The 20972-nt window shown below is 46.6% G+C and overlaps 1 protein-coding gene across 1 annotated transcript in view; it reads right to left on the bottom strand.

Moving 5' to 3' along the window:
• Positions 1–207: 207 nt before the first annotated feature.
• Positions 208–20972, bottom strand: part of SLC24A3 (solute carrier family 24 (sodium/potassium/calcium exchanger), member 3) — a 446911-nt gene continuing 426146 nt past the window's right edge. Inside the window, exons 15-16 of the mRNA XM_011963037.1 lie at positions 5511–5576; positions 208–2113 (exon numbers count right to left, since the gene is read on the bottom strand). Of these exons, the coding sequence (XP_011818427.1) occupies positions 1964–2113; positions 5511–5576 (216 nt within the window). The 3' untranslated portion in view covers positions 208–1963. The remainder of the gene's footprint in view (positions 2114–5510; positions 5577–20972) is intronic.

Below are 20972 nucleotides of genomic sequence, written 5' to 3'. Positions count from 1 at the left end.
CAAGATTTAGAGGGGACCCACAGCTGGTCACTTCCTTCTCGTAATCTGCCACACATACGCCAGCTTTCCAGGTGAGGCAACGCAGAAACAGCAGGTGGCAAATACCTGGACACATAGTGACTGCAAACATTTTACCTTGCATCCATTTTCCTCAACGGAAAACACACAGCCTTCCGGGGAGAAAGTAATGCACTCTGCTCTGGGAAGGATAGAGAACAGAGAAGTTTATTTTACACTATCTGTCCAAGAAAACAATCGCCATAAACCAGTGCAAAATGTGCAACAGAATCAATACGTGTGTCTTAGCTCTGAGAGCCCAAATTGGTGATTTCTTCTCCTGTTCCTCAGTCGGGCACGTGCCCTGTTCGTTAATGCTGGCTCGCATCATAGACAGAAACATTCAACCAATTTGTAGCAGGTTATTTTTTACAAATTCATACCAGAATGTGTACAAGGGACAGGGAAAACCATACCGAATGAATGATAAGTGATCAGTGCTTAAAGTAAATACAAGGGACAGCACGGGCAAGAATCCACAGTTTCAATAAATACAAGTGAACAAGCATGGGTGCGTCTTGACTGGGTGGAATTAGTCTGCGTAATAATTCAGCATCATACAAAATCTAGCAGGGCTGTTGAGCAGTGATTGGCAAAAACGTTCACAATAACTTAACGCCCTTGAGCGAGTCTGCATGTAACACATTCTGTGGTTTCAAAGGTGTCAGTTCTCTGTTTTCTTCTTCCCTGGCCATCCCTCCAGGAAGGGAGGGGTGCAGCTGGGCCGGCTTGGCGGAGGCGCCCCGTGAGGAAGGACGTTTGCCCAAGAGCCAGCGGTCAGGGTCCAGTGTACTCAATACCAAGTGGCAAACTGGGACTTAATTGACGACGTCTGTGCAAAGTGCGCTTCTCTCCATTTTCCAAGAAACCAGTGTCTGTAACTCCTGCATGAAAAGCAGTGGTGGCCTCTGGGTCACTGCCTGTCACCCCAAATGCCAAACAACAAGAGCGCATCTCAGGGACTCACAAGTCGGGGAAGCTTCTGTTGTTGACTGCCTGGCACCTCATGGATGGGTAGTTTAACTGGGGCCCCCTTGTCCAAGGCAGGCTAGAACTATTGCTTGAAAACTAGAAAGAACCTAGTGAGAAAGAGATGGTGATGATGGACATGAGGGAAGTTGTCTTCTTCCTTCAAAACCTTGTGCCCCCCAACCCCAGGGGACGCCCATAAGACTTTAGCGAGGCGTCCTTGGCTATAAAATGTCATGCATTTGTTCTCGGTGGCCTTGCCCAGTGGCTCCTCTAAAAAGCTCTGCATCCATGCATACTCCAACACGCCTGGGACGCAGGCCCAGACAACACGGCAGGCGCAACCTTTGGGTCATTGACTAATCCGGAGCCCAGTGGAAGAAGATGCAAGAGTAGTTCTTGATCTCTGGAAGAAAAGGAGTAAAAGGGGAAGGCCCCCAAAAGAAAACAATCCCCCCAAATCCAGTAACCTAGGCATCATCTCCAAACCAAACAAAATCCCAAACACTCTCTGTAATCAACAGACCCCCTCCTCTCTATTTCTTCAACAGTCTCAGGTCACAAATTAGGTGAGTCTTCCATCAAATAACTTAAAAAGGAGGAGGAATTGGAATCAGTGTTGCCTGGCTCCGGCCAGTTAGCAGCCAGTTTTTCTGGAATCTCAGTCACTGTTCCAAAATGCAGCTGGAAAAGTCACGTGGATGCTGGATGTCTTCACATGGAGGAGGCAGGAAAGGGTGGGTGGGCATGACCCTAGGATTGGGGAAGTGACGATGGGGCAGGGGAGAGCCTGGGCCACCAAAACAGGAGTGGAGGCCTGAGGACAGCACAGGAGAGACGAACGCCGTGGCCCCGGGGTCCTGTGTGACTCGGGGTGCGGCCAGGTCTCGTATTGCACAGAAAAGAAGGAGCTGAGCCTCTGCGGGCACCCAGCGGCTCAGTGGTCCCCGCACATGGGCAGGTTCACGAAGGTGAACACGTTGAACTCAGTCATGATGGAGAAGCACAGGAACACGCCATACAGGAGGAGGCACCCACAGCCCAGCTTCTTGTCCAGCTGCCACTTGTTCAGGTGGACGCCGAACACCTGCAGGACACAGAACAGGTTCAGAGGGCACCAGGAGGAGGCAGCAGCCTCTGGGGGGTTGGTAGGGGAACCCAGGGGACCCAGGGAAGGGCTGCTGACTGTGGGCCTCGGGCAAGGTTCTGATGCTCTTTGAGCCTGCAAAATCCACCTCTCGTCTTGGACTGTGGGAGGTGAGAACATCAACATCAGGAAGAAAGGAAGCCAGAAGCTGCTGGTTGTAGAAAAATAACTAAAACAAATGGCAGGACTCACAAGCACATCCCAGCAGCCAACCCTCTTCCATGGAGCTCCAACACCACACCCCTGTGGGCCCTTCATCTGTTCTGGGCCTTCCCCATCTTGCCGTAAGCAGACCCCTGCTCCCCTGGGCACACTGATCCCTCAGTCCTCAGGCGGCGGCGGCTGCATCTCTTCCCATGGCTGTTCTGCAGGTGAGGAAGTTGCTCCCTCCCCACAGCTCCTCATAGCTGCTTCCAGACCATTTTCCTTCTCTCCTCCCTAAAAACACTGAGCCTGGAATCTTGGTTCTTCCCACAGTTCCTCTTGGTTCCTCCTATTGCAGCCAACAATGTAACCCCGGCCACTGCCCATCCTTGAAGCTTTCTGCCCCAGCTCTTGCCAATCTCCTCTGTACTCCTGCTGACTTTCTCTGTGATTTCAATGCCCCCAGAGGCGAGAGGGTCTTTCCAACACCCTGCCCCATCAAGTCCTCATCCTTCATCTGGCCTCAGCCACTCACACCCACCAGCCCATGTGCTACCCAAATATAAATGAAATAAAATTAAAACACAGCTCCACATTTCAAGTGCTACAGCCAACCGTAGCCGGTGGTACTGTCCAGCCCAAGTGCAGGCCATTTCACTGCAGAAAGGTCTGTGGGGTGGCACTGGGGCCTGGATGTTGCTATGGGCACTGACAGAAGCATCTGTGTTATCTTAGTGTCACACATCCCACTTTCTGACTCCAATCTCTTCCTTTCTAGTTTACTCCTCCAGATTCCCTAGCTCCCACAACTCTGCAAATGCCCATAGTCCACACCTCATTGATACCATCACCACTTCTCTAGGCTTCACCCACTTTGCCCCTTTCCTTCTCTCCTTCCTTTGCTTCAATTCTACCCACACTCGCTAGAGTCACTCCGGGGCATCCGCCCTGATTCCCTGGCCTCTCTCTTGCTCGGTTGTCCTTGCTTGGTCAAGCCGCAGCCCTCCAATTCAAGCCAGGTCCCAATCTGGTTCATGCCGCATCCATGCAGCTGACTATCAGGGCTGGAGGAAGTCGGCCAGCCATGCTGATGGGTCTTATTTTAAAAGTCGAGACCACTGACATTAAGTGGGTCATTCATGCTTTTCAGCAGGCATCTCATAGTCCCTTTTCTCTCCCTTCCCCAGATGGCTACTTCACACCTCTGCCCTCTCTTCCAATCTCCGACACTCGCTTCCCCGTCCTCACTTATCCCCATGGCACAGAGCTCCCAACCCCACCTCCCTGCCTTCTCTCCTGGCAGTGAGCTCAACTCCACCCTGCATGCCCCAGATCCCATCTCCCACCCTGCTTAAGGACCTGGTTCCAGCAACTCCCTCTCTTCTAGCCGCATGCCCCAGCTCCATCCCTGGATTATTCTAATTGGCATACAAAGATTCTGTTACCTCACTCATCTTAAAATAACACTTTTTTCTGAATTTCCATTTTGCTCCTTTCTTTACAGTCAGATAACATGAAAGAGTTGTGAATGTCTGCTCACAGTCTCCAATTTCACTCCTTCCATTCTTTATTAACTTATTCCACTCAACTGCACAGCACTACCCTCTCATCAGCACCAACGGTTTTGCATTGCTAACTCCAATGACCAATCCTCAGGGCTCCTCTCCCTGACTCAGTCGATAGCTCCCTCCACCTGGAAAACCCTCCAGCAGGTGGCTTCCAGGACCCCACATTCTCCTGGTTTTATTCCTGCATCTCCAAACTGTTCCTGCTGTGTTTCTTTTGGTGTTTCTTCCTTATCGACCTGACCTGTGAGTGTTAGACTGCCTCAACACTGAGATCTTGGGCCTCTTCTCTCTTTTGTGTGCACTCACTCCCTTGGTGATCTCTCCCAACTGTAGGGCTTTAAATACCATCTACACTGTGGTGTCTCCAGACTGAACATCTCTTGTGAACTTAGGCTTATATTTCCAGTGGCTTTCTTGACCTCTTCCTTTGGATGTCAAACAGGCATTGCAAACTTAAGATGTTTAAAATTGCTTTTCCTCCCCCAAACTTGCCTCTCTTCAGCATTTCGGCAACCTCATTTTGACAGCCCAGTTAGTGGTTAGCCAGGTCTCCTGTAGATGGTATAACTATAGCATGGCCTAAAAAGACACACGGTAGCTATGAGTGTGCACCTTGGTGTCAGCTGGCTTGTTCCTCCATTCACTCGGTGTCAATAAAAATGAGTCAATTAGTTACTCTAGGCCTCAGTCGCTCATCTGTATAATAGGCTGACATTAGTGACACCTCATGGGGGGCATGAGGAGCTCCAAATGGGAAAATATGTATACAAAACATTAAGTATATGGTATGTGGTTACTACAGCTGTTACCACTCCAAGCCATAGAAGAACTGCAGGACCTCCTAAACCATAAGAGCACGAATGATGTCGATTTTCACTTTTGCATAAGGCAGTATTTGCTTTGGTGAAATCTTGACATTCAATTCACACCCTGATCCTATAAACTACTTATTTTGCTTCCTGCCTGTCCTTCTGAATTCCCATTCTCTGGCATATTTATGCTAACAACATGCCAGGTGTAACTCAATGACTATTTCCTTGAAAAATTAAGGAAAAAACATATTGTGTCTCAATGCTTATTAATGCCAACAGCATATTTGCATGTTAATGGATGCTTCATGTGAATGAGTCTATGCGTTGGTGTGAACTTGTTCCAAACACGTCAGCTGAGTTGGGAATATTAAAGTATACAAGTGGGCGTAATGGCTGAGACAGCAGTGGAATGGCCTCAGAATGTACTGTCAATAAAATATATTTTTAGTTTCCAAGTATTAGTCAAATTCATGGATTCATGTGGAAACCTGGAACAATCAATGAATTGGAATCTACCTTTCCAAGACTAATATTGCAGACAAAGTGGCATCTCCTCTTTGCATTTGGGAAAACAGTGTGTGTTCTACTTAAGATAGGGTCATGTCTCTGAGAGTAAGGCCGGCTTCTTTCAGAAAGGGAGAAGGTGTTCTAGTGGGTTGCTAGGACTCACTTCTAGAAGAAAGAGCGAGGAGATGGGACATGGTGGTTGCTTGTCTCCAGTTACCAGGAGGCCAAGCTCATCTGGTCTCCAGAGAACCCAAGGGGAGGAAAGAACAGGCAAACACAAGTACGAGGAGAGAGCTGCCAACTTACCGTGACAAAAACAGAGGCCAGGAGCAAGCCCACAGAGTAGATCAGCCCCCTGCTATTCAGCCGGATCTGTAAGACAGGGTTAGAGTTAGGCTTCTGACAAGCTAGGCTTCCAAAGCAGAGTTAGGCTTTGGAAAAGGCATCTGCCCACACAACTCTGAGTAGCAGTGATTCCACGTCTCCCCTGTAGAATGAAAAACCAACAGACAGCTTCAGCAGCCAGCTCCGCAGCTTACACTTGAGACGTGTGCTCTTCTGGAAACCCAAGGCTAGTCTTTGTCTTGTCCACTCTCAGTCCCATCCTGGCCTTACCCTCAACAGCAGGGCCCTGGCTGGAGTGCCCCACGGCCACCTGAACTCTCCATCTGGGACTGTGAGATTCTTGTGGCCCACAACATATCCCTGTCCACACGTTCCTTTACCTTCATGGAACTTTTGCTTTCTCAAACCTGTACTACTTTTAGGATGAATTTCATGACATGGGCAATGGAAAAGTATGAATAAACTTTTCATCTCTTTTGCACCAAAATGTCTCTGTCCTTACCCTAACTTGATGGGAAGAAGTGGAGGAGGGTTGCTGTTGTGGGCAAACAAAACAGAAGAAAAAGTTAAAATTCCATTTCTGATGTTAGTAAAGGGATTTTGGGAGGTTTGTTTTTCACAGAATGGGGAAAACAGCCAATGAAGGGAAAGAGAGAAACGTATTTGGAGTTCCTTTTTTTTTTTGAGACAGGGTTTCACTTTGTTACCCAAGCTGGGGTGTAGAGGTGTGATCTTGGTTCACTACAGCCTCAACCTCCCAGCCACAAGTGATCCTCCCACCTCAGCCTCCTGAGGACTATAGGCACACACCATCACACCTGGCTAATTTTTTATTTTTTTGTAGAGGCTAGGTCTCACTATGTTGCCCAGGCTGGTCTTGAACTCCTGGAAGCAAGTGATCCTCCCACCTTGGCCTCTCAAAGTGCTCATTAAAAGCATCCCAAAAATGCTCTCAAAATTTCCAGCCTTGGAGTTTCTATAGAATAGCACTGACCAGCAGAACTTTCTGTGGTGATGGAAAGGTTCTATATCTGTGCTCTCCAACATGGGAGCCATTAAGTACATGTGGCTGTTGGGCATTTGAAATGTGACTCATGCAACTGAAAAAAAAAAAGCAGTTTTAATCTCATCCTTAACTAAATTTACATTTAAAGAGCCACATGTGACTGTGGCTACAATATCAAGCAGAGCAGGTAGAGAGTACTGGAGTGCTGACTTGGCCGACAAAGGTCAAATAGTTTCTTTCATGATGTAGAGAAGACATTGCTTCTGCCTTTGACCAAAGTCATGAGGCCGGCTGCCCCAAAATAGAAGAGATTCCTTAGAGCAGTGGTTCTCAGAGGGTGGTTTTGGGGCCAGCAGCAGCAGCAGCAGCAGCATGCGGGAACTTGTTAGAAATGCAGGATCTCAGGCCCCACCCAGAACTCCTGAATCAGAAACCCTGGGGCAGGGCCCATGAATCTGTGCTTTAACTCCAGGTGGTTCTGATGCACAGGAAAGTTTAAGAACCACTGATTTAGAGAAAGTATATAGCTCAGATCCACTTCTTCTGGTCTCCAAGGGTTCTGGGGAAGGGATCTTGATATTCATTTTTCATATGCTCTCTTGGAAACCCTTGTGTGCATCCAGGTTTGAGGACTACAGGCCCCAACCAATATACACTATCCTGCAGGGAGTGAAAAGCTTCTCTGTGTCCATGGGAAGGGAAAGCGAGGCTGGCTGATTTCTGCATTGTTTTCATTAAACACCTAAGCGGTGATTATCGAGTAAGAGTGGTTCTGGGCCCTTCTGACACGGTTTAAGGTACCTCTTGCCATGATAGCATCAGTTCACTACTGGAGTGTGCATATGGGAAGGTGTCTCCATAGATGGCTGTGTCGGGTTTATTTTCTGACAGGACAGAAAATATGGACACCATATGCCCTAAACAGCCAACCCTTTCTGTGAAGATGTGACTTAGGGATGTCCTGTCACGGAGGGATTGAGCTGGACTCTTTCTTCAGTGATCTGCAATCCCTGCGAGTCAGCCATTGGCTGGCCCCCAGCTGGAACATGCTTCCCTGCCACCAAATGCTTTCCGCGAATAAGGAAAGACTGAAGTCATATCTCTATGACACTAGAGCAATGGCTTAACCTGGTTAATTCAGTGTGGAAAAATGGCAGATTGCCCCCATCGCAGTCCAGCTGGTGTCTTAACTTCATGCACACACTCAACCTGACTGTGGGTAGACTGTCCTACTTTCATCAGCTGGGTTGGTGTAAAGAGGCCAACACACAGGACTGCGTCACAAACATGTTGTATTGAAGGAGATTTTCTTCCTCCAAGTATTCTGTCCACACTGACTATGATAATCCCCTGTGTTCTGGTCACTGCTGAAGGGGAGAGGTGGGCTCCTCACAGCAAGATGGCAATCCCTAGGAGAGAGGAAGAGGCTCTTGGAGCTATCTTCAGTCACCCTTGGGTAGATGTGAAACTGTAGGTAAACACTCAGGAATCCTTTTGAGCTCTTAACTTTCAGCACTGCACACACAGATGTCTTCTATGAGGGGCAAAGCATTTCCAGCATGGCTTGCCCTCTGAGCTCCAGGGTCAAATCCTTGTCAGCAACAAGAACTTAGTAAAGTGATTTCATGCCCTTAAGAAACCAAGAGACAGTGACAACGAAGCTCCTAGCAGCAAAATTCTCTTTGGTCAAACATTTTCAAAAGGAATCCTGTTAAACCAAAGTTTTTCAACTTGACTCTTCCTGTGTTCACACAAAAACTCGAACAGTGTGGCTGAAATTCTAAATTTGGCTCCAGAGGCCAAAGGCAACTCACTATTTTGTGGAGTTTCTTTGTGTTTTTAACTTCTCACCTTTTTCTCTATAGCCTTCCTTTGGTCATGAACTGCTACACGCACCCAGGGGTGTATTTTTGTGTTTTCACTGTTAGAGACCTGGGCTCTCAAAGCCTGTATTTACTCCTTGCTGTCTGACCCTTGTACTTCCACAAGGATGTGACAGGCAGGAATGAGGGCTCCTTCAGCTGCCTTCTGGCCCAGCTTGAACATCTCCCAGCTGCTGCAGCTATGGATGGTTTGGGGCAGGAGTCACTGCCTCTTTTTGTTTTTTTTAGAGACTGGGTCTCATTGTGTTGTCCAGGCTGGAGTGCAGAGGTGAAATCACTGCTCACTGTAGTTTTGAACTCCTGTGCCCAAGTGATCCTCCCGCCTCAGCCTCCCAAGTAGCTGGGACTACAGGCACACACCACTATGCCCAGTTTATTTGTTGTTGTTGTTGTTGTTTGTAAAGATAGGATCTTGCTATGTTGCTCAGGCTGGTCTCAAACTCCTGGCCTCAAGCAATCCTCCAGCACTGGCCTCCCAAAGTGCTGGGATTACAAGCATGAGCCACTGCATCCGGCTCCAGCCTGTCTTTGTAAACACAATTTTATTGGAACTCAGTTCATTCATTTATATATCATCAATGGCTATTTTCACATGACAGCAGCTGAGCTGAGTGGTTTTGATGCAGACAGTATGATCCACAGGGCTTAAAATATTTCCTCTCTGGCCCCTTATAGAAAATGTTTGCAACCCTCTGGTTTAAGGCATGGACTCCAGAGCTAACTTCCTGGGTTTTGAATCTCTGCTTGGTCACTCACTTCCTGTACCATCATGGACGGGTAATTGAAGTTCCCTAAGCCCCAGTTTTTCAAAGTGTAAAATGGGGATAATACAGTTCCTGCTTTGTCGGTGCTTATGAGGTTGAACTGAATTAATCCATGTCAAAACGGTTGAAGAGGGCCTGGGGTGTAATACATTCTCAGTAACTGGGGACTGGGTCCACTTCCTTGCACCCGAGGCTGCTTCTTTTCTAAACCTATCACTGAACAATAGCTTACCAGATTACAGACACCGCAAGGGTAGGAATCACGTCTGACTTTACCTTCCACCTGGCACAGGGCTGGGCCCAGACCACGTGCTTAAAACGTAATTGATGAATGAATAATACATGTCCATGAGATCTCATTTTGAATATGCATTATAAGGAGGCCAGTGTTCTGTGGGGCAGCGGGGACTGGTCAGAGTGAGGCTGGAAGCAGAGAGACCCCAGATGCCACTCCCCGGATAATGTTCCAGAAGCAATGTGGTCTCTGCCCAATGTTCTCTCTCTCCCTTCCCCACCTTACTTAATTTATTTTGAGTCTGTGTCGTGTTTTTAAACCCAGCATGGGTGCTATGAAAGTTTTCAAGCATTCAGGAAAGTTGCAAGAATTATACCATTTATTTTTTTTAAAAAAGCAGGGCATGTCCACATGTGCTTGTGGGGACTTCAAAGTAAACTGCAGAGACCAGGCCATTTCACCCCTGAGCACTCCTGCCGGCATCTCATTAAGTAGAGTTCATTCACAGTTCATGGGTCTTTTATTCTTAGGTGCCATTTTCGTATGGTAAAATTCCCACAACAAAATTGTACCATTCAACAGGTTCTGAGAAACGCATACACCCATGCAACCCAAACTCTACCATGACACAGAACACTTCCGTCATTCCAGAAAGTTCTCGGGTGCCCTCCTGCAAACCTCGCCCGAGGCAGGCACTGCCCTGTTTCTTCACCACAGGGCAGTTCAGCCTGTCCTAGAGCTTCATAGCAAGGGAATCCTGCAGTGTGTACTCTTTTATGTCCACATCATTTTAAAAGACTCTTTCAATGTTTTCATTGCATCAACAGCTCATTTATTTTTACAGCAGTGTAAATATGCCATGGTGTGTTTAATTATGCTCCTGTTGATGGACATCTGGGCTGCTTCCAATTTTGGGCTATTAATATATATTACTTTTATAACTCAAAAACAAAATGAAAAGAAGCCTGTAGGGCTCCTCCTTCCTGAGAGGCTAGCCTTTAAGGAAGATGCGAGGAGGGCCAGGAGCTCTGTTAAGGACCTCATGTCACTATCTCATATCCTAGCACCCCTTCTCTGTAGTTGGCACCTTAAGCACACTCCTGAACCCTCTTTGAGACTTTCGGTCTAGCTGGGTGGGGGTCTCACCTCCTTCCCACCTCTACTCTGCTCATCCCACCCTAAGTCCTTCTGCCTCTTCCAAGTTCACCATTGTCCACATGGTGCTGATGTCATCCTGCTTGTGCTTGAGTTGGGGCACGTTCTTACCAGACCAGCAGGTCCAAATGATCAGAAGGCAGATGCCTGGTTTGTGAGTTTTTCCTCACTCTAGCACCTAATTCCCTCACCCCTCCAGTCTCTGGCTCCACATACTGTATGTTTAAATGAGCATCTGAGCCAGGTGTGATAACTTATGCCTGTAATTCTAGCACTTTGGGAAGGTATTATGGGTGGATTGCCTGAATCTAGGAGTTAAAGACCAGCCTGGGCAACATAGCGAGATCCCATCTCTACAAAAAAATAAAAATAAAAATTAGCCAATTCTGTTGGCATGTGCCTGTAGTCCCAGCCACTTGAAAGACCGAGGTGGGAGGATCACTTGAGCTGGGGAGGTCGAGGCTACAGTGAGCTGTGATCCCACCACTGCACTCCAGCCTGGGTAACAGCAAAACCCTTTCCCAAACAAACAAAAAAATGAGCATTTGCTGCCAGGTGCAGTGGCTCACACCTGCAACCCCAGCACTTTGGGAGGCCAAGGCGGGCGGATCATGAGATCAAGAGATCGAGACCATCCTGGCCAACATGGTGAAAACCTGTCTCTACTCAAAATACAAAAATTAGCTGGGCATGGTGGTGCATACCTGTAGTTCCAGCTACTCAGGAGGCTGAGGCAGGAGAATTGCTTGAACCTCGGAGGCGGAGGTTGCAGTGAGCCGAGATCACACCACTGCACTCCAGCCTGGCGACAGAGTGAAACTCTTGTCAAAAAAAAAAAAAAAAGCATCTGCTGGCGATTCTTAGCATGCGTGTGTGTGTATGTGCATGTGTTTGCATATTAGCATGCACGTGTGTGCGTTTCCCTGCATGTTTGCATGTTTGCATGCATGTGTGTACGTTTGCCTGTATGTGTTTGCATGTGTGGATGTGTGTGTTTTCTTGCATGTGTGCATGCATATGTGTGGCATGTTTGCATGTATGCATGCATGTGTGCACGTTTGCATGTGCTTGCATGTGTGTGTACGCGCATTTGCCTGCATGTGTTTGCATGTGTGCATGTGTGCGTGTGTGTGCGTTTGCCTGCGTGTCTGCATGTGTGTGCGTTTGCCTGTGTGTGTCTGCATGTGTGTGCGTTTGCCTGTGTGTGTCTGCATGTGTGCATGCATGTGCATGCTGGGAGGCAATGAGGCTGCATAGCAAAGGGCAAGAGTGGAGAGTTGATTGGGAGACAGGCCATGGTGAGGGTTCGCTTTAAGCTGATTTCTGCAAGTAACAAAGCAAGAGGGCACCAAATTGTTTTTTAATTGAGGCATAATTTGCATAGAGTAAAATGCACAGATCTTAAGTGTTCTTACTATTGGATGAGTTTTGACAAATGCATATACTCATGTAACCCACACTTCAACAAAAATATAAAACATTTTCATCATCCCAGTAACTTTTCCTGAAGGCAGCAAAACACTTTCTTGTGGTATGGTAAGCCAAATGATATCACCAAACCCTTCTCATCCGTGAATGACCTTTGGAAGGGCCTGCACAGTGTTGAACTAGATCATCTCCTCCCTGCCTCCCAGACACAAGGAACATTAAGTGCCAGTGCAGAAAATCTTCAAGGCAATACTGATCTGAGAGCATGTGAAGCACATCTTGGATTGTTCAGTCCTGACATTTAATGCTGCTTTCATTGCTTGCCTTAAGAAGCATGCATTTTCATTCTCTAATTCCCTCTTGGCAGTTGTTGTGCAGGAAACAGGAGGGTGGCTATTTCCAAAGTCAACAGGAATTTAGCCCACAGTGCATGTATTTTTTTCAGTACGGATGCAGATATAGATACTCATTCATACCAAGTTTCATGCATACTTGCTGTTCATAAAATAGTTCTTTGAACCCTATTACCTTTGGAGAGCCAACCCCCCCACCCTAAAAGATTCTGATTTCCCCAGTACTACAGTTTAAAATCTCTCTATGGCTTGTGGTCAGCTTGACTCAACCAACAAATTCTTTTAGGAAAAATAAGAAGCCCCGGGATTTTTCCTAATTTATTTCTAACTTGGAACATATGTGGCATGTCATTTCACATTTTCTTATTTGGGTAGTTTTACACTTGTTTGGGTGTAGTTTCCAAATGGATGTTCCCAGCTGTGGCTTTACATTGTATAATATCACTGGGTGGGAATCTCTTTGTTTGAACAATTAAATGAGGTAAGACAGTGACCAAGCCCACAGAAAAGAAGCAATTTCGTGACAGTTGCATCCCTAAGTCCTTTAGTCATTTAGTACAACAGTGCATTTAGTTCTAGTGGCCACTCATGAAGTATGCAGAGTGGGTTTTGTTCTCCCCATTTGAAAGACGAGACAACTGAGGCTCAGAGAGGTTAAACCACTTTGTCAAGTTTATGAAGTTGGTGAGGGGTCGGGTCTGCACTTACAGTTGGGCTTTGGACTCTAAATTCTCAATTTTGTTGTACTCTGCTAGGCACAGCAGAAAGCCAGGGTAAAGCCTTCCTTTACTCTCTAAGAGCCCTCAGAAGTGCATCTGGACCTTTCCTGCCTAGCAATTTTTTTTTTTTTTGAGATGAAGTCTTGCTGTGTCACCCAGGCTGGAGTGCAGTGGCATGATCTCAGCTCACTGCGACCTCCGCCTCCTGGGTTCAAGTGATTCTCCTGCCTCAGTCCCCCAAGAAGCTGGGACTATAGGTGTGTGCCACCACACTTAGCTAATTTTTGTATTTTTAGTAGGGACAGGGTTTTACCATGTCTGCCTACCATGTTTGTAAGAGTCCTGAATGAACTTTAAGAATCACAGATGCCCCTGCAGCAGTTGCCATCAGTACTCACCCACGTCTCCCCATCTCCCTGAGGTGTCATTTTGGTGGGTACCAGCTGCCTCCCAATAGCCATTCCTGCCTCTGTGCCTTAGGACTTTCTCCTGAACCACAGAAGTGCCAAGAAATGAACAATCCTAGAAGCTGTTCTCTGCCATTGACTCTGAGGAGAGGGTGCAAGCTCCCTTGCCTCTCGGATGGAGTCATTCTGAGACAGAGGCTGTCCCCTGTTTCCCAGACTCCCACTGTGGGAGTCAGTCCTGGTTGCCCACTGTGGTAACAGTCTTGCTAGAACAGCCACCGTGGACTGCCTTCCCTCCTTCTCCCTCTCCACTGTCATACTGCTCCCCCTCAATAAACTCTTTACCCTGGATCCTCATCTTAGAAATGGGACCTAAACTGTGATGAACAAAGAGACTGATTCGGCTTTCTAGGTAAGCCCTTCCACAGTAGGATCTGGAAGAACCCTTCCTTCCCCCGGGCATCACCTAATTTTCCTAACATAGAGCCTGAAACTCAAAGGTCAGAATTAAGGGGATTGGGTGGTGATACTTTTGCTCCCAGAAGCTATGTTTGAATAACCTTGAGAGGCCTCATTCATTAAGACATCACCACACAATCCCCAAGTTACCTGTCTGGTTCCTGTGGGGGTAGTTTGTAGAAGACCCTAGCAGTGGCCTTCTGACATGGTCCTGTTTCTGTGGTGTAAATACTGCCATCACGGCTGATTTCAGACTACCAACGTGGCATTACCGGAGGAACCTACGAAGAGCTGCATTTCATATGATGGCTTCTCTGGAGGCTGTATGAGGTGGCTCCAGCACCCTACTGTCCCTGGGGGCGAGGGAAGGAATTTGCAGAAAAGGGAAGACTGGTTCTAGCAGAGACAGCAGTGTCCTGGTGCTGGGAGCCTGAATTGGGAATGGTTGCCATACAAGGTGAGAATGAAAGACATGGGAGACATCAATAACTAATTGGTTCATTGATTGATTCCATAGAAAGCCCTCTGCTAGGTGTTAAGGCACACGAGTTGAGTAAGATACAGTTCCTGCCCTCAGGGAGTTAAGAGGGAGGCACACACATCACAGAATATACCCCCATGCAGGGTACTAAATTTGGCGGAGGGTAGGCTTCTTGGAGGAGGTGATGGTTGGTTGAAAGTGCTGGCCTTAGAAGGACCTTGGACAAGGTCTGATATACTTGGCTGCTCCAACCTCCTTATAACTTTCTTCTGGCTCTGTGGCCCCCTTGCTTCTGATTCTCCACATCTCTGGCTGGCCCTTCCTCAGTCTCCTTCAGTGAATGTTTGTTTCTTCCCCCATCCAACATCACAACATGTTCTAGGCCCTCTCCTCTATCCACACTTTCCTTCTTACTTTGTTACTTGCAATTAATGCTCTTGACTCCCAAGTTCATATCTGCAACCAAGACCTTGCCTCTGAACTTCAGACTCATCATTTCCACTACCTGCTTGACATCTCCATTCCAATGACCCGCAAACATATCAAACTTTATTTGTCCTAAATGGAACATTTGGTATTTCATCTTAAATGTGTTCCTCATCTCCCAGCTTGTCTCCCCATCTCCATGAATGGCACCGCAATACACTTAGTTGCCCAAGCAAAGAATCATATGTTACTTAAGATTCTTCTCCTTCTTACCCTCTCCATACATCTGTCAGAAAACCTTATTAATTCTTCCTTAAAAAGAATCTATTTTTGTCATCAGCTCCTTGACCTGTCTCCCCTCATCCATTCTTGTTTCCTATGCATTTACAAACAGCATCAAATGGAATCTTAAAATGTAAAGTGAATCACGCCCTTGGCTTGCTAAAATCCTCAATCGCAGTTATAATAGCACCCGGAAATTTTGCAATAGTTTACAAAATCCTTGCCTCTGCCAACTCACCTCCACATGAACAGCTGTTTAGGGGCTAAAGTTAAACCAATTACCAGGTCCTGTTATTTTTTTCTGTAGTCTCTTGCTTAGCTTTCCACTGATCTCCAGTTTTACAGCTACTGTGGAGGCAGAGCAAACTGCTGGTCTCACTTCCTCTCCCCATAATAGGTTTTATGTCCACACACTTTCCATAACCTCATGGTGGGTGGATGCATTTTTTCTGCTTCCTGATTTGGAGCTTGGCTGTGTGATACTCTTTGGCCGATGGTGTTAGCTGACCTGATATGAGCCTGAATCTAAAATGTGTTTCTGAAGCTGGATGCGTCTTCTTGTGCTCTTGCTTTGAGAAGAGCAAAACAGGATATGTCTTCTTTGAGACATATCATGAGGAGACTGTCTTGAGAAGCCAGTGGTCCAAAGAGAATGAGAGGCACATGGAGCAGACTCATATGAAGCCTGCAGCCAAGCCCAGATCAGCCACACACTTGTCAGCCACAAAGGTATGACTGAGAAATATACGCTAATGGATGCATGCCTTTTGTTACTTAGCATTATGGTAACCATAGCTAACAGATACAACTATCCTAATCCAATCACCCTATTTTCTCTCTCCTGCAAATGCCTTATAACTGATCTTGTTGCCATCAGTCTCGTCAGGCTCCAATGCTTTCTCTATGGAATTGTCAGAATCTCCTTTCTAAAATGCACACGTGACCATACCTCTCCTTCTCATGTACCCTTCATTCTTTCCATTACCATGGCCTTTACCATGCAGCTTCTCTCTGCCTCTAGTTTCATTTCTGCCACTTTGTTTCAGCTCCCCAACAACTCACCCCCCTATACTCCCCCCAGCCACAGAAGCAGCCCTCGGTTCCTTCAGCGCAACAAGTTTTCACATATCTTGGTGTTCTACAAGCTCTCATTTCTGTTTGGAAAAAAATTTTCTCACCTTTCTCTACCTGCTTGTTCTGATAATCGTGGATTCTTACAACAACTGTCATTTCCTCCCCAGCATTCCAGATCCCCTGATCACTGCCACACACTGCCTAAACTTCTGTATAAGCAGCCCTTAGGAAAGCAGGCATCACATCTTGTTTTGGAATTGCTTGTGCAATTCTCTCCTTCCATAGCTGTATGTCCGGGAGCATAGGTTTCTGCCTGTCTTGCTTACTGCACCATCTCCAGTGGTTACTAGTGTAGTACACAGAAGGCACTCAATTAATGCTTGGTCAAAGAAAGAATAAACCAGGCCGACAGTGTGGGGTGAGAATATTTCTGGACAGCTCTTCTCTTTGTGTCTGTTGTTTCTGGACTCTGGTGGTCTTGCTTGGAGAGAGCGAGACAGACACCCTCCCTCCATTGCGTCTCAGATTTATTTTACATTTCTAAGCCCTAGCTTAGAAGTATGTGCTTTGCCCTGGCTTCCTGGAGCCTGCACGAGACTTTCTCAGCTCTCTTAAAGCTTGTGGAACAGACGTTCATCACCATAATGGAACAAGAAGTGCTCATTTTCCAAGCTTTGACTTTTAGAAAGATTTCTTACTTTGGGCACTTAGGTAACTAGCTGCCTTCTGAGCAAGCCACAAGGTGCTAAGAAATATCAAAATCTGTAAAACTGCATTCATCCTTCCCTGCCAAATGCTTAAACCTAATGCCATGCACAAAACAGCTGTCTGGATGGTAATTATCAGATAATTATGACTTGGAAATCCCATCTAGATGAGATGGAAAAACTGCTTCAAAATTGTTGGCAGGTCCCTTTTGAGGTTAGGAGAGGCCATTAAACCCACAGTGGCTGCTCAGTTCTGATGTCAGAGATGCAGAAAGATGTCATGTGGTTGCTACCATGCTACATGAAAGGAGGCTTTCGAGTGTCTTTTTGGAAATAAAGCCTCTCCTAGGAAAAGCTTGTGGTGGAGAAGAGGGCAGATCAAAAGGTTCTCAGGAAATAAGCCCTAGATTTGCTTTTCCATGAACCTGGGGTTATTTTTCCAAATAACGTCTGCATTTCGGCATGAGCTTCATGGTGATGTCCCCCCACCCTGCCCAGTGTGGCTGAGCACAAGGAATTGGCCACTTGAAGGCACCCAAAGAGAGCCAGGGAGGGACCAGGGACTGAACAAAGGATCCAGAGCAGTTCCTCCAACCATCAGACAGAAACTCCCTGTAGAAATATCAGTTACCATGGCCCAGGGCAGCAATGAGGGCAGCCCCTATGATGCCTGTTGGTACTTTTGGGATAGAAAACTGAGGATCAGCATTTGCTCCCCTTCTAGCTCCTCGCTTCTTTATATGAAGTTGAAGAGGCCACCTAAGCACTAATAAGCAGATCCTGCCCTGTCTTTTAGCAAAGATACCAACTCAGGGATGGATCTGGTCTGAAATGTCTGCTCTGAGCCGAGTTATGCAAGGGTGACCGCTGTGGCATGATTTGCTTTGGCAGTAGTTGTCAGTGCTTTGAGGAAAGTACTCCTCTCTGCCTCTTTCTGGCTGTGTGATTTAACCTCTGCCACTTGGTTTCCTAATCTGCAAAATTGAGGTAAGAACTATATAGGATTTAGCATGAAACCTGAGCCCCGTGGCCAGTCTTGGTGGCCCAGTATGACCCCTGCCCACCTTACTCCGCACTACCCCTGCCCAGCATGCCTCTCGTTCTAGGACACGTCCTCCCTCAATGCCTCTGCAAGTACAGTTCCTTCTCAGAATGTTCCCCTGCTCTCCACACACCCCTCTCTTCCCGTGGCTGGCTCTTGTCATTCATGACTCCACACAGAACTTAATTGTCTGTTCAATAAATACAGAGTGACACCTGCACCTCACTCTCTAAAACATCACTTCATCTCATCATCTGCATAAGGCTTTTGCCCTCTGAAGTTAGTGCAATCAGGCATTTGTTCATGTATGTACTGTCTATCCTTTCCCACTCAATGTATACTCTAAGAGGAAAGGTCCTGTCTACCTTGTTCACTTCTGAATCCCTACTGCCTTGACAAGTTCCTGGCGTATAGTGGGTGCATAATAAGCCCTGGTTGAAAGAATAATCATTTCCTTATGTAGGCGTTGGAAGGATTAGATGAGACCATGCGAATAGTGTCCCTACAGTGCCCGGTGCAGACTAGATGCTCAGCGAATTCTAGCTATTCTTTTTGCTGTTGTGCTTACCCCCTGCTCTCTTCTCAAGTCACCCTACTGCTTTGCTTTTCTTTGCTCACACATGTTCATCCATCCATCCATCCATCCATCTCTCCATCTATCCATCCATCCATCCATCCATCCATCCATCCATCCATCCATCCATCTGTCCATCCATCCCTCCATTCTTCTCTCCATCCATCCATCCATCCATCCATCCATCCATCCATCCATCCATCCATCCATCCATCCATCTCTCCATCCATCCATCTATCCATCCATCCATCTGTCCATCCATCCCTCCATTCTTCTCTCCATCCATCCATCCATTCATTCATCCATCTCTCCATCCATCCATCCATCCATCCAATATTTTTGGAATATGTTACAAGTGCCAGGCACTGTGCTAGGCATAGAGGAAATAAAAAATGCATAAGATGAGCACAGTTCTTGTCTTCAGGGAGGTCACTTCTCCAGGGGGAGACTCAGCTCAAGGGGTAAAGGTAAGCACTCTGATGAGAACTACTGAACACAGGCATGACACCTGGTCCAGGCTTGGGAAATCCCAGTTTAACATCTGTATTGATACCTGAAGGACGGGTTAGAGAAAGAAAGAAGCCCCTGGTGGGGGCCCCTGTAACCAGGTAGTCTGAGTTCAGAGGGCCATTTTCTGGGACCCCCAGCTTTCAAGAAAACCAAAAGGCATAGTTTGGTTGGGCCAAATACTGTTACTATTTTGACCTAACATTATTAGTCAAAGAGGCATAGCCTGTACAAGCAAAAGCTTCTGGAAAATTTAAGTCTACCTCTCTATAGGCTAATTCCTTAACTATTTTTGATGAAATATTTCACTCTGAAATAGATCATACACTTGATGCTTATCCTAGAGGATATGAGATACAACTTAACTTTTGCTTGAATGACTCAGGATCACCATCACTAATATAAATTATTTAACTGGGCTGACACATGGCAAAGATCTCAGAAGCTATTGATGTACAAAGGGATTGCTTACTGTTGCAATTGAAAAAATAAAATTTATTCTCTATTTAAACAAATAAAATGTCCTTCTATGTGTGTGGGCGGCAAGCCACCCACGTGCCGAGGCAAGAGACCAAGGGCACGAGCTGTTCCAGTATAATACAATATATAAAATAAGAATAGTTATACTAGATATAGATAATAGATATGATTATATATGAATATCATTCATCATCAGTTTGTAGCAATTACTCTTTATTCCAATATTATAATAATCCTCACTCTATAATCATAACCTAGGAAAAACCGGGCCATTACAGAGATAGGAGCTGAAGGGACATAGTAAGAAGTGACCAGAAGGTAAGAGTGCGAGCCTTGTGTTATGCCCAGACACGGCCACCAGAGGGCTCCTTGGTCTAGCGGTAACACCAGCGTCTGGGAAGATGCCCGTTGCCAAGCGGACCGGGGTCTAGTGGTAGCGTCAGTGTCAAGGAAAAACACCCGTTATTTAGCAGACCGGGAAAGGGAGTCTCCCTTTCCCCGGAGGAGTTTAGAGAAGACTCTACTCCTCCACTTCTCGTGGAGGGCCTGACATCATTCAGGCCCACTCGCAGTTATCCGGAGGCCTAACTGTCTCCCTGTGATGCTGTGCTTCAGTGGTCACGCTCCTAGTCCGCTTTCATGTTCCATCCTGTACACCTGACTCTGCCTTTTAGATAACAGTAGCAAAATGAGTGAAAGTACTAAAAGTCTCTGATATGCAGAAATAATGGTGTAAGCTGTTTCTCTCCCTCTGCCACAGCTGCCAGGCAGGGAAGGGCCCCTTGTTGAGTGGACATGTGACCCACATGACCTTACCTATCACTGGAGATGGCTCACACTCCTTACCCTGCCCCTTTGTCTTGTATCCAATAAATATCAGCGCTGCTTGGCATTCGGGGCCACTACCAGTCTCTATGTTTTGGTGGTTGCGGTCCCCTGGGCCCAGCTGTTTTTTCTTTTATCTCTTTTTCTTGTGTCTTTATTTCTACAATCTCTCGTCTCCGCACATGGGGAGCAAAACCCACCCATCCTGTGGGGCTGGACCCTACATATGTGAAAGATGGATATTGGTGCAGTGTGGGTGGCAGACATGAAGTGGATGAGGCCTTAAACTCAGACTCTAACAGCAGAGAGAGATGTGGTAAATAATTGTGAAACAAGGAGGAACGTGGATGGGTCAACAGGGATGTGGAAAAAGATTATGTGCAGTGTGAGGATGCATTTGGGGAGAGCTTAGAAGGATTAGAGGATTTAGGATGTGGGGAGCATTTGGGGTTCTTCTGTTCATAGGGATTCTTCCCTTATTAAATGCCCTCTCAAGGAAAGAGCGCAAACTACTTGAATAGAAGAAGAAGAAAGCAAAATATTAAAGCATGCCACTAGGATCTGGGGCTGATTTTATGACTCTCACCTCCCTGATTCAGTTCACCAGGTTAATCTG

Source organism: Colobus angolensis, unplaced genomic scaffold (genome assembly GCF_000951035.1).
Source record: "Colobus angolensis palliatus isolate OR3802 unplaced genomic scaffold, Cang.pa_1.0 Scaffold117, whole genome shotgun sequence".
NCBI classification, from domain to species: Eukaryota; Metazoa; Chordata; class Mammalia; order Primates; family Cercopithecidae; genus Colobus; species Colobus angolensis.
This window is presented reverse-complemented; position numbering and strand designations above follow the sequence as displayed.